Below are 14,058 nucleotides of genomic sequence, written 5' to 3'. Positions count from 1 at the left end.
GTCTTGATACTGGACCCCATTCTCCCTCCTTTTGAAGAACAGATCAAGCCCAGGGAAAATTAACATAAGGGCAAGCACACACACTTTTTATATTGTTTTATGTGCAGTATTCTCCTTCTCAATACATGTCCCCATAAGAAATGTATGCCCTTGCATTCTCTCCAATGACTAAACTGTTTTTTAAAAATATATATACATACACACACTACTGTTCAAAAGTTTGGGGTCACTTAGAAATGTCCTTGTTTTTGAAAGAAAAGCACATTTTTTGTCCATTAAAATAACATCAAATTGATCAGAAATACAGTGTAGACATTGTTAATGTTGTAAATGACTATTGTATCTGGAAATGGCAGAATTGTTTTTTTTATGGAATATCTACATTGGTGTACAAAGGCTCACTATCAGCAACCATCCTGTTCCAATGGCACGCTGTGTTAGCTAATCCAAGTTTATCTTCAGTTTCTTGGCAATTTCTCACATGGAATCGCCTTCATTAATCAGAACAAGAATAGACTGACAAGTTTCAGATGAAAGTACTTTGTTTCTAGCCATTTTGTGCCTGTAATCAAACCCACAAATGCTGATGCTCCAGATACTCAACTAGTCTAAAGAAGGCCAGTTTTCAGCTGTGCAAACATAATTGCATTTCTAATGATCAATTACCCTTTTAAAATGATACACTTGGATTAGCTAACACAACGTGCCATTGGAACACAGGAGTGATGGTTGCTGATAATGGGCCTCTGTATATATTCCATAAAAAATCAGCCGTTTCCAGCTACGATAGTCATTTACAACATCGTCTACACTGTATTTCTTATCAATTTGTTATTTTAATGTACAAAAAAATGTAATTTTCTTTCAAAAACAAGGACATTTCTAAGTGATCCCAAAATTTTGAACGGTAATGGTTATATACTGAACAAAAATATAATTGCAACATGCAACAATTTTACTGAGTTGCAGTTCATATAAAGAAATAAATCCATTAGGCCCTAATCTATGGATTTCACATGACTGGGGAGGGGCGCAGCCATGGGTGGGCCTGGTAGGACATAGGCCCACCAACTGGGGAGCCATCCCCAGCTTATCAGAATGCATTTTTCCACACAAAAGGGCTTTATTACAGACAGATACTTTTGTTTCATCAGCTATCCAGGTGGCTGGTCTCAGACGATCCCCCAGGTGAAAAAGCCAGATCTGGAGGTCCTGGGATGGCGTGGTTACACGTGGTCTGTGGTTGTGAGGCCGGTTAGTCGTACCGCCAAATTCTCAAAAACAACGGAGGTGGCTTATGGTAGAGAAATTAACATTCAATTCTCAGGCAACAGCTCTGGTGGACATTCGTGCAGTCAGCATGCCAATTGTGCTCTCCCTCAACTTGAGACATCTGTGGCATTGTGTTGTGTGACTCAACTGCACATTTTAGAGTGGACTTTTGTCCCCAGCACAAGCTGCACCTGTGTAATGCTCATGCTGTTTAATCAGCTTTTTGATATGCCACACCTGTCAGGTGGATGGATTATCTTGGCAGAGGAGAAATGTTCACTAACAGGGATGTAAACAAATTTGTGCACAACATTTGAGATAAATAAGCTTTTTGTGCATATGGAACATTTCTGGGATCTTTTATTTCAGCTCATGAAACATGGGACCAACACTTTACATGTTGCATTTATATTTTTGTTCAGTATAGTTGGACAATAATAGCTAATCAATAACTGTTGGTTCAGCTGTGTGATACATTAAAAACTAGTGAAAAATGTTAACTTGAACATCTATCTATACTGAAAGACAGATAAACTTACAGTATGCAATATATACATTTATGAATAATTTATCTCAGTAAAACAAGGAGTAAACAAATGTTAATATTCATATTTATTATTCATTTGTACATTTTTGGAGTTTGACCTTGTGTAATGGCGTCTTTTAAAAGTCAATACAAGTCAGTTACACATTGTTCCTTAACAATATTATAGTGAGTCTCCTGACTCTACAGTAAATAATATGTACAACACAACCAGGTCTTGCACAAAGACAACCAATATTATACCCTACTACTCTTTATACTGCCCTGCCCCCTCCAGGATTATCTCCTCCCACCCCCCAAAAAAGGCCTGGAGAGAACAGTAAGAGAGGAAGAAGGGAAGGAAAAGGAGGTGGAGGAAGGAGGAAGGAGGCAGCTATATAATCAAACTTACTAGCAGGGGAGTGAGAGAGAGCGGTATAGGGTTGTCCAAAAACATACTTATTACACTTATATGAATACAAATGTCAACCCTCTTCTCTTTGTTATCCCTCATTGAAATGAATAAAAAGATTTGTCACCCCAGGTCCTTGCTGGGGCGAAGTCAGGGTGTTGAAAGGGAAGACAAAGAGGGCAAGAGGCACAGGTGAGGACCATCTCTCTCACAGGTGAGGACCATCTCTCACAGGTGAGGACCATCCCATTTCCCCTCAAATAAGAAAACAGGTTGCGAGAGCTAATCAAATGACATTGATACCAGCCCGTAGTAAGGATCAGGTCCACTATAACAATGAGAGGAGTAATATTAGTAACAGTAATACAATAATAACATAATGAACTGCAACATTACATGTGTTTCATAAAAAAAAAAGACAAGTTTGATGTGTTTAAAAAAAACAAAGTTGGATAAAACTGCTTGGCATTAGAAGTAATAGGCCTGTCAGCCTGACGTCCTCTGGGTTCTCAACTAAAGTCTACAAATACATAAAACATGGTTGAAGTGACAGTGAGAAATGTAAAGCCATGATGTGCCCATTGACTCCTTCTCCCCGCCTCCTTCCCTCATGGCGAGCGAATCAGACTAGCAGGAACGCTTGGTGCATCATTACTGGCATTTCCTGTAAAAGTTAGGGCGAGGTCCTAAACTCTCTCCAGTCCCCCTCACAGACCAGTCCTGAAGTTATGCTTACATGATTCAAAGTAGCGAAAAATCTAACAATAAAACAAGTAGCCTTCTGATCCCTCACCAGGGTAGTGCGGCCTCTCCATCCAATGGCATCATCTCAAGCCAGTGGGGACCCAGCCCCCTAATGTCCAGCAGAAACAAATGAGCCAATGGGAGACGTAAGAGCCAGACCCTCTTCAGCAGCCAATTAACTGATCTTGCTTCCCAAGCCCTCCATTTTTAAAAACAACAAAGTCAGTCCTGTTAGAGTCAGATAAATTACCTCAAACAGTCCCACTACGTGATATGCTATTCAGTCTGAAAGATGGGCCCTGCTCCAAGGCAATGGGAAACAGCTGGAGAGGTATTGTATAGTCTATAGTCCACTGGCATCAATGGAAGCTTACAAGGATAATATTAATACTACTAACAAAGTGCTAATTCAAGTGTGGGTACTGGAGTTTGGGGTTCATCAGCTGTCTGTCTGTCTGTGTGCGTGTCACTGGCATTTTAAACGTAATTTTATTTGGAGGGGGAATTACACTTAAAAAAAATCCCCTTTTAAGTTTTAAAACAATTCCACCTCACACATTTTGCAGACACATCTTCTTTCTTTGTCTCTTCCACTTGCTATTTCTGACCTGGCTCTCTGTGGAGAGAGCGAGAGAGAGCGAGAGAGCGAGAGAGCGAGAGAGCGAGAGAGCGAGAGAGAGAGAGAGAGAGAGAGAGAGAGAGAGAGAGAGAGAGAGAGAGAGAGAGAGAGCGAGCGAGAGAGCGAGAGAGCGAGAGAGCGAGAGAGCGAGAGAGCGAGAGAGAGAGAGAGAGAGAGAGAGAGAGAGAGCGAGCGAGAGAGCGAGAGAGAGAGAGAGCGAGAGAGCGAGAGAGCGAGAGAGCGAGAGAGCGAGAGAGGTCCAGATACACGGAGAGACAGAGGGGTGTAGCTTCAACAAAATTAAGAAGAGGCGGGATTTGGGGAACTGGTCCATCGCTGATTGGTCAATCCAGCCTGTCGGCATCCTTCATCTAGAAGACTCCTGCAAATCCCTCAGCTCCTCTGGACTACCCTCACTCTCTCGATCCGCCTCCTCTACCAATGGCTCTGCCCCACCTCCTGTCCCTTCCCCTGATTGGGCGCCAGACGGTCCGGGGAGCGAGCAGGCCTCATTGGTCTCAGAGGGGACGGCAGTCTGCATGATCTTCTGTCGGACCTCCCTGATCTTCAGCTGCAGACACACCTTGGTGGGGAAGATGTCTGAGTAGCGTGCCTGGAAGGCTGCCGTGGCCTGGGCTGGAGGGCGGACAGGAGGAAGACAGAGAGGAAGTGTTGATTATTGTTGTTTGCTGAGTGGGGAGGTCTTTGTGTGTGTACACTGTAAATGAGAGTAGGGCCTATGTACAGTACCAGTCAAAAGTCTGGACATCTACTCATTCAAGGGTTTTTCTTTATTTTTACCATTTTCTACATTGTAGAATAATAGTGAAGACATCAAAACTATGAAATAACACATGGAATCATGCAGTAACCAAAAATGTGCAGGGGTGGTATACAGAAGATAACGCTATTTGGTGAAAATCCAAGTCCATATTATGGCAAGAACAGCTCAAATAAGCAAAGAGAAACGACAGTCCATCATTACTTTAAGACATGTAGGTCAGTCAATACGGAACATTTCAAGCACTTTGTGCGGTCGCAATAACCATCAAGCGCTATGATGATACTGGCTCTCATGAGGACCTCCACAGTAAAGGAAGACCCAGAGTTACCTCTGCTGCAGAGAATAAGTTCATTAGAGTTACCAGCCTCAGAAATTGCATCCCAAATAAATGCTTCAGAGTTCATGTAACAGACACATCTCAACATCAACTGTTCAGAGGAGACTGTGTGAATCAGGCCTTCATGGTCGAATTGCTGCAAAGAAACCACTACTAAAAGGACACCAATAAGAAGAATAAACTTGCTTGGGCCAAGAAACGCAAGCAATGGACATTAGACCAGTGGAAATCTGTCCTTTGGTCTGATGAGTCCAAATTTGAGATTTTTGGTTCCAACCGCTGTGTCTTTGTGAGATGTAGAGTAGGTGAACGGATGATCTCCGCATGTGTGGTTCCCACCGTGAAGCATGGAGGAGGTGGTGTTATGGTGTGGGGGTGCTTTGCTGGTGACATTGTGATTTATTTAGAATTCAAGGCAGGCACACTTAACCAGCATGGCTACCACAGCATTCTGCAGCGATATGCCATCCAATCTGGTTAGCGATTAGTGGGACTATCATTTGTTTTTCAACAGGACAATAACCCAACACACCTCCAGGCTGTGTAAGGGCTATATGAACAAGAAGGTGAGTGATGGAGTGCTGCATCAGATGACCTGGCCTCCACAATCACCTGACTTCAACCCAATTGAGATGGTTTGGGATGAGTTGGACCGCAGAGTGAAGGAAAAGCAGCCAACAAGTGCTCAGCATATGTGGGAGCTCCTTCAAGACTGTTGGAAAAGCATTCCAGGTGAAGCTGGTTGAGAAAATGTCAAGAGTGTGCAAAGCTGTCATCAAGGCAAAAGGTTTCTATTTGAAGAATTTATTTTGATTTGTTTATCACTTTTTTGGTTACTACTTGATTCCATTCGTGTAATTTCATAGTTTTGATGTCTTCATTATTATTCTACAATGTAGAAAATAGTCAAAATAAAAAAAAAACCTTGAATGAGTAGGTGTGTCCAAACCTTTGACTGGTACTGTATACAAAAATCTATATGCAAGTGTGTGTCTGTACTGACCTGAGGGGAAGAAGCCATGCTCCTGGAAGAGCTGCATGACGAGGGCTCGTCTCTGGTCCAGGGTGCGTCTCAGAGAAGAGTAGGGCACCTTGTCAAACTCCAGCTCCCCCAGGATGTCCTCTCCGTCAGCACCTGTCCCTGTCCCAGACCCTGGAGGGGGACACACAGACGGGGGGGCTGACAGACACACAGACACGTTAGTATTTTATATAAAACATTTGTGTAAACATGGCACATATATTTTAGGATTTGGGAGAGCAGTTTTAGCAGTTAATTATACAGTGCATTCGGAAAGTATTCAGACCCCTTGACTTTTTCCAGTTGTTACATTACAGTCTTATTCTAAAATTGATTACATTGTTTTTATCCCTCAATCTACAAACAATACTCCATAATGACAAAGCAAAAACAGGTTTTTAGAATTGTTTGCAAATTTAAATATTACATTTACATAAGTAATCAGACCCTTTACTCAGTACTTTGTTGAAGCACCTTTGGCAGCGATTACAGCCTCGAGTCTTCTTGGGTATGATGCTACAAGCTTGGCACACCTGTGTTTTTGGGGAGTTTTTCCTATTCCTCTCAAGCTGTCAGGTTGGATGGGGAGCGTTGCTGCACAGCCATTTTCTAGTCTCTCCAGAGATGTCCGATCGAGTTCAAGTCCGGGCTCTGGCTGGGCCACTCAAGGACATTGTGACTTGTCCCGAAGCCACTCCTGCATTGTCTTGGCTGTGTGCTTAGTGCCGTTGTCCTGTTGGAAGGTCAACCATCGCCCAAGTCTGAGGTCCTGAGTGCTCTGGAGTAGGTTTTCATCAAGGATCTCTCTGTTCTTTGCCTCGATCCTGACTAGTCTCCCAGTCCCTGCCACTTAAAACATCCCCACAGCATGATGTTGCCACCACCATTCTTCACCATAGGCATGGTGCCAGGTTTCCTCCAGACGTGACGCTTGGCATTCCCTCTCTGGTCTGAGAGTCTTTAGGTGCTTTTTGGCAAACTCCAAGTGGGCTGTCATGTGGCTTTTACTGGGGAGTGGCTTCTGTCTGGCCACTCTACCACAAAGGCCTGATTGGTGGAGTGCTGCAGAGATAGTTGTCCTTCTGGAAGGTTCTCCCATCTCCACAGAGGAACTATGAAGCTCTGTCAGAGTGACCATCGGGTTCTTGGTCACCTCCCTGACCAAGGCCCTTCTCCCTTGATTGCTCAGTTTGGCCGGGGGCAGCCAGCTCTAGGAAGAGTCTTGGTGGTTCCAAACTTCTTCCATTTAAGAATGATGGAGGCCACTGTCTTCTTAGGGACCTTCAATGCTGCAGACATTTTTTGGCACCCCTCCCCAGATCTGTACCTCAACACAATCCTGTCTCTGATCTCTAAGGACAATTCTTTCGACCTCATGGCTTGGTTTTTGTTCTGACATGCACTGTCAACTGTGGGACCTTATATAGACAGGTGTGTGCCTTTCCAAATCATATCCAATCAATTGAATTTACCACAGGTGGACTCCAATGTAGTAGTAGAAACATCTCAAGGATGATCAATGGAAACAGGATGCACCGCAAAGCAAAGGGTCTGAAAACCTATGCAAATAAAAATCTGAAAACCTGTTTTCGCCTTGTCATTCTGAGGTATTGTGTAGATTGCTGAAAAAAAATGTATACATTTCATACATTTTTGAAAAAGCTGTAACAAAATGTGGAAAAAGTCAAGGGGTCTGAATACTTTCCGAAGGCACTGTACATGAATAAACCTTACAATGAGGGTGTGAGCACGTCTGTGTTCCTACCTGGTCGGTCGAAGGTGAAGACGTCTCCCTCACACTTGGCGGCGCTCTTGGGTGTGCTGGGCTCCGAGCTGCAGCTGGAGCGCCGTCTGCTCTTCCTCTTAGGAGACACGGGGTCCTCTGTGGACGAGTCCATGTCTGGACAGAAGAGGGGATGAGAGATAGATAGATATACACGATTAGCAGATGCCTCTACTTCAGTGGGGCACACCGTAGCAAAAAGTTTTGCAACAGAAAATGTAAATCTCAGTTGTCTGTCTCCCTCTTTCCTTCAGTCCCCTCTACCTCCCCTCTACCTCCCCTCTACCTCCCCTCTACCTCCCCTCTACCTCCTACCTGTGGAGTTCTTCCTCTTGCGGCGGTAGCTGCCCAGTATGGCGCGGGGGGAGGTGGCCAGGCTCTGCAGGGTGGGGGAGGGCAGCACCTCCTCTGGCCTGAACTCTGGTAGCTGAGCAAAACGCTCCTCAAAATACACCTCTGACAACACCCTGGGAGAAAGAGGGGGATGGAGGGAGAGAAACACAGGAGTAAGGTACCTGAACCCTTTCAAGTGTCAGGATGACTCAGGGATACTCACTAACAAACATACTATAAATGGAGAAATGGTGTGACTATACTCAGGGATACTCACTAACAGACATGTTTAATAAATTGATAGATGGTGTGACTATACTCAGGGATACTCACTAACAGACATGTTTAATAAATTGATAGATGGTGTGTCTACTCAGGGATACTCACTAACAGACATGTTTTATAAATTGATAAATGGTGTGTCTATACTCAGGGATACTCACTAACAGACATGTTTAATAAATTGATAGATGGTGTGTCTATACTCAGGGATACTCACTAACAGACATGTTTAATAAATTGATAGATGGTGTGACTATACTCAGGGATACTCACTAACAGACATGTTTTATAAATTGCTAAATGGTGTGTCTATACTCAGGGATACTCACTAACAGACATGTTTTATAAATTGCTAAATGGTGTGTCTATACTCAGGGATACTCACTAACAGACATGTTTTATAAATTGATAGATGGTGTGTCTATACTCAGGGATACTCACTAACAGACATGTTTTATAAATTGATAGATGGTGTGTCTATACTCAGGGATACTCACTAACAGACATGTTTTATAAATTGATAGATGGTGTGTCTATACTCAGGGATACTCACTAACAGACATGTTTTATAAATTGATAAATGGTGTGACTATACTCAGGGATACTCACTAACAGACATGTTTTATAAATTGATAGATGGTGTGTCTATACTCAGGGATACTCACTAACAGACATGTTTAATAAATTGATAGATGGTGTGTCTATACTCAGGGTAACTCACTTGTCCACAGAGTCAAAGGTCCTTTTGAGTGGCGGGGGGCGGGCCTTCACCTTTTTGGGAGGAGGGGCGTCTTTGTCGCTCTGGGGAGGTGGCAGGGCAGGGTCTGTACCCAAGGGAGGGGGCAGGGGTGAGGAGGGGACGGAGTCCTTCCACCCAGACTGTATGGGGCAGAGAGGAGAACAAGTTTAATAATACAGTATGCTGGGAGGGTTTAGTTTTGGGACAAAGGGTGTAAAATCAGAAATGCATGTTATTTTTTATGAATGTGATCTCATTTGCATTCTCTGATTATTGAGAAGAAAAACCAAAACAATCCATCCGGTCAATCTCTCTCTCACCTCCTTGTTGCTGGCCTCTGTGCTGCGTGTGTCAGTGTTGTCCCCAGGGCCGTGTCCCACAGGGGGTCTGTCAGAGGAGGGGGGCTCCTCAGCAGTGTGTGTGTGTTGGGAGGGGGACGTCGACTCCCCAGGACGCTCCAGCTCAAAGGAAAAACCACTGTTGGCCCCAGTGTTCTCTCTTTCTTTCTCCCTTTCCCTCTCTCGGTTCTTCTCCCTCTCCTTTCCTCGGCCTCCTCCCTCGTAGCTGCCCACCGGGATGTTGGCAACTGTGGCTTTGATTTTCTGAGGGGTCCTCACCGGGAGCTGGGGGAGTTTGGGGGTGTCTGGTGTACTGCCTGCTGAAATAATATATATATTTTTTATGTTACCTCATATACTTGCATTTGTTAAGCATTAGATCTTTGTTCGAAAAACAAGGCGGGCGTCTTAGACTTACTGGAAGTGTGAGAGGGCAGGGGGGGGCTGCAGGGCCGCAGTGACAATGAGGAGCCACTTGGGGGCACCACTAAGCTGCTGCTCTTATTGAAGGTCTGGGCTTGCCTCTCCGTCTGTCTATCCGCCTGTGTGAGGGTTGGCCTGTCCGTCTGTCCGTACGCCTGTAGCTCAGGCTGCGTCTCCGCTTGTCTGTCTGCCGCTTTCTCTGACTGAGAGTGAGACGTTCTGTCCGTGGGTCTCTCCCCCGCGTGCCTGTCTGTTTGTCTGTCCGACTGGAGCTGGGTGTGTGTGTGAGTGTGTGTGGTGGGGGTGGCGGGGGCGAATGTGTGTTTGGGCAGGATGTGGGTGGACAGACTGGAGGAGCTGGAGACTGTGTACACCATGTTGGGCGGCACGGCTGCCATGGAGACCACCCCGGTTGCCATGGTGACGCTGGTAGGGGGGTAGATGGCGGTGATTATCTGTCCCCCTGAAGCAGAGGCTGGGCCAGAGGGGAGGGAGGGGCAGGTAGGGGACTGGACTGGGGCCAGAAGGGGAGGCTGACCTGGAGAGAGAGAGTTAACACCCTTCAATGGCCAGAGAGTACGGCCAGAGAGTACGGCCAGAGAGTACGGCCAGATTATGATAACCTGTTTCCTCTAAGCTAAAGGCTCCTGTTCTCAAAACTGAGGGGAGTTTTCTTGTTGCTACTGTTGCAGTTCACAGGGAACGTAAAAGTGCAACATAGTTAAGTTTGAATGTCACATGCACATGTACAGTGAAATGAGTTTCTAACCAGCTCTAACCCCAACACTGCAGTAATCAATAAAAAGAACAAGGTACAACTGAAACACCAGATAGAAAAATAAGAAATAAGAAGAACATGATAAAGTCAGCAAGCAAAATTGGGTTGGAGCTTGCAAAACGGCAGCCATCCAGTATGGGGCCATCTTATTCTAGATGTCCTTCAAGTGGATGCACTGACCTGTAGAGCCCTGCATTTTATTCCTGAGCCAAACCCATGCCCTACCCTACCCAGGCCTGATTGGTTCTGGCAAATTATCTCTCTCAGAATGACCTTCTTGATCCAAATCAGTCAGGTTTCAAGACTGGTCATTCAACTGAGACAGCTCTTCTCTGTGTCACGGAGGTTCTCCGCACTGCTAAAGCTAACTCTCTCTCCTCTGCTCTCATCCTTCTAGACCCATCTGCTGCCTTTGATACTGTGAACCATCAGATCCTCCTCTCCACCCTCTCCGAGTTGGGCATCTCCGGCGCGGCTCACTCTTGGATTGCGTCCTATCTGACAGGTCGCTCCTACCAGGTGGCGTGGCGGGAATCCGTCTCCTCACCACTGGTGTCCCCCAGAGCTCAGTTCTAGGCCCTCTCCTATTCTCGCTATAGACCAAGTCACTTGGCTCTGTCATATCCTCACATGGTCTCTCCTATCATTGCTACGCAGACGACACACAATTCATCTTCTCCTTTCCCCCTTCTGATAACCAGGTGGCGAATCGCATCTCTGCATGTCTGGCAGACATATCAGTGTGGACGACGGATCACCACCTCAAGCTGAACCTCGGCAAGACGGAGCTGCTCCTCCTCCCAGGGAAGGACTGCCCGTTCCATGATCTCACCATCACGGTTGACAACTCCATTGTGTCCTCCTCCCAGAGTGCTAAGAGCCTTGGCGTGACCCTGGACAACACCCTGTCGTTCTCCGCTAACATCAAGGCGGTGACCCGATCCTGTAGGTTCATGCTCTACAACATTCGCAGAGTACGACCCTGCCTCACACAGGAAGTGGCGCAGGTCCTAATCCAGGCACTCGTCATCTCCCGTCTGGATTACTGCAACTCGCTGTTGGCGGGGCTCCCTGCCTGTGCCATTAAACCCCTACAACTCATCCAGAATGCCGCAGCCCGTCTGGTGTTCAACCTTCCCAAGTTCTCTCACATCACCCCGCTCCTCCGCACACTCCACTGGCTTCCAGTTGAAGCTCGCATCTGCTACAAGACCATGGTGCTTGCCTACGGAGCTGTGAGGGGAACGGCACCTCCGTACCTTCAGGCTCTGATCAGTCCCTACACCCAAAGAAGGGCACTGCGTTCATCCACCTCTGGCCTGCTGGCCCCCCTACCTCTGAGGAAGCACGGTTCCCGCTCAGCCCAGTCAAAACTGTTCGCTGCTCTGACACCCCAATGGTGGAACAAGCTCCTTCACGACGCCAGGACAGCGGAGTCAATCACCACCTTCCGGAGACACCTGAAACCCCACCTCTTTAAGGAATACCTGGGATAGGATTAAGTAATCCTTCTAACCCCCCCCCCAAAAAAAAGATATATGTACTATTGTAAAGTGGTTGTTCCACTGGATATCATAAGGTGAATGCACCAATTTGTAAGTCGCTCTGGATAAGAGCGTCTGCTAAATGACGTAAATGTAAATTTAAAGCCCGGCCCTGCCCAGCCCAGCCCGGCCCTAAACCTGAAATTACTTCCTCCTTTAATTAATCCATTAGCTGCTCCTCTGTCGGTCACTCGCTCCGTAAGCGCTGGTCACTCTGCATGCACTCTGCTCATGGAGGCTCTGAGTCTGAGTATCCATAGTAACGGCTTTGCTTGGGCTGCTCTGCTCAAATAACGAGACATGAGACTCTATACTACCACAAAACTCAAGGAACATTCTTATTTTCCGTTAAATAATCTCTCCTGTTTCATCTTGGATGAGGTTGAAGCATTTCTGACACCATGTTATGATCTTAGTCAGACATGACTGTACTTTGGAGCAAAGCACGAGCAAATGGCTTAGCTACAAAATGTTCCTGATCAATTTAGTTATACAGGAGCCCTGCCCGTACCCTAGTTAATGATGAAAAACAGGCCCTACCCGGCCCAAACCTGATGTATAATGTCGGGCAGCAGAGCTCTACTGACCTGTGATGAGGGGTTGGACTAGGTTCTGTCCAGGGGGGTCTATGGCTGTAAAGCCCAGCGTTGCGAGGTGCGACGGAACATATGCAGATCCAGGGGTGGGCTGGGCCTGCTGAGGGGAGGAGGAGCCTGTTGTCGTGGAGCCCAGAGGCAGAGGAGAGGGGACTCCTGGCGTGGACTGGACATAGGTGATCCTGTGAGAAAGAGAGAAGAGAGGAGAGAAGAGAGGAGAGAAGAGAGGAGAGAAGAGAGGAGAGAAGAGAGGAGAGAAGAGAGGAGAGGAAAGAGGAGAGGAAAGAGGAGAGGAAAGAGGAGAGGAAAGAGGAGAGGAAAGAGGGGAGGAAAGAGGGGAGGAAAGAGGGAGGAAGAGGGAGGAAAGAGGGGAGGAAAGAGGGGAGGAAAGAGGGGAGGAAAGAGGGGAGGAAAGAGGGGAGGAAAGAGGGGAGGAAAGAGGGGAGGAAAGAGGGGAGGAAAGAGGGGAGGAAAGAGGGGAGGAAAGAGGGAGGAAAGAGGGGAGGAAAGAGGGGAGGAAAGAGGGGAGGAAAGAGGGGAGTTAAGGTGAACAGGGAAAGAGAAAGTGTGTATGAGTGGGAGAGAAGATGATGGATGAAACGGGCAGTGAAGGAGGAGAGAGAAAAAAATAGGAAAATAGAACATGAACAAGGATGAAAGGAGGAGAGAGGAGAGAAATGGTGCAGTGGGTGTCAGTGGGTGACTGAACAGTTGAGGAAACAGTAGATGAGTGTGTCTGTGTGGTGGAGCTGAGAGGCAGTGAGGGGGCGGCAGGCAGGCAGCAGGCAGCGCAGAGGAAGAGGCAGCCTGGGCCAGCAGCAGCAACAGAGCAGAATGACTAACACACAACACAAGAGCTGCACCTCTTCCAAAACCATTGTGTTATGTATTATGGTAGGTCAGCAGCACTAACAGTGCACTGTTAGATTGAGTTGGTCTGTGTCCTCCTACCTGGTTGGCTGGGGCGGCAGCAGCACAGTCTGAGAAGGGGCAGAACCCGGGTGCAATATTGTGGCCGTTCCCATGGTAACGGGAAAAGGGCTCCCAGGATGCCCTGTCCCGCCTTGCTGGAGCTGGGATTGGACAACAGGCATGGGAGCGATCTGGAAGATCTATCAGAGAGAAAGAGAGATGGAGAAAGAGTGAGAAGATGGATATCTGTGTATTTAGTCATTCACCTGGGGTAATTACAAGTGTAATTACTTAGATTATTCTATGATTACAAAGACTAAGTAAGAATGGTCATGTTGGAGCTCTGACAGCCCTGGGATACAGAATAAACCTGCTGAAATCTCAATGTCTTGGTCTGGCTGTCATCACCATGGTAACACTGCTTACCTTGCTTCCTGCTTGAGCGCCATTCTGGACAGGAAGAGGTGGAGCCACGAGGGGGAACTGCTGGGCAGGGGCGGGTGCCGTCCTCACTGTTGCCATGGGAAGCAGCATCTTGCCCTGTAGGACTGGGGACTGGGATTGCACTAACGGGTGAAAGAGAGAAGAAAATATGGATAAGGTTAAGCCTTTTTTGAA

General features: G+C 46.7%; 1 protein-coding gene across 2 annotated transcripts in view; it reads right to left on the bottom strand.

The window, feature by feature from the left end:
* Positions 1-3,750: 3,750 nt before the first annotated feature.
* The window catches only part of LOC115177039 (protein capicua homolog), a 49,445-nt gene continuing 39,137 nt past the window's right edge, over positions 3,751-14,058 (bottom strand). The window contains exons 11-20 of one of the 2 annotated variants that reach the window (XM_029737497.1): positions 13,867-14,006; positions 13,480-13,640; positions 12,520-12,710; positions 9,606-10,148; positions 9,170-9,504; positions 8,832-8,989; positions 7,811-7,962; positions 7,478-7,612; positions 5,695-5,871; positions 3,751-4,206 (exon numbers count right to left, since the gene is read on the bottom strand). In XM_029737497.1, the coding sequence (XP_029593357.1) occupies positions 3,938-4,206; positions 5,695-5,871; positions 7,478-7,612; positions 7,811-7,962; positions 8,832-8,989; positions 9,170-9,504; positions 9,606-10,148; positions 12,520-12,710; positions 13,480-13,640; positions 13,867-14,006 (2,261 nt within the window). In that variant the 3' untranslated portion in view covers positions 3,751-3,937. Of the gene's footprint in view, positions 4,207-5,694; positions 5,872-7,477; positions 7,613-7,810; positions 7,963-8,831; positions 8,990-9,169; positions 9,508-9,605; positions 10,149-12,519; positions 12,711-13,479; positions 13,641-13,866; positions 14,007-14,058 lie in introns of both variants that reach the window. The other variant, XM_029737498.1, reaches the window with a different exon arrangement.

This window comes from Salmo trutta, chromosome 37, assembly GCF_901001165.1.
Source record: "Salmo trutta chromosome 37, fSalTru1.1, whole genome shotgun sequence".
Lineage (NCBI taxonomy): Eukaryota > Metazoa > Chordata > Actinopteri > Salmoniformes > Salmonidae > Salmo > Salmo trutta.
This window is presented reverse-complemented; position numbering and strand designations above follow the sequence as displayed.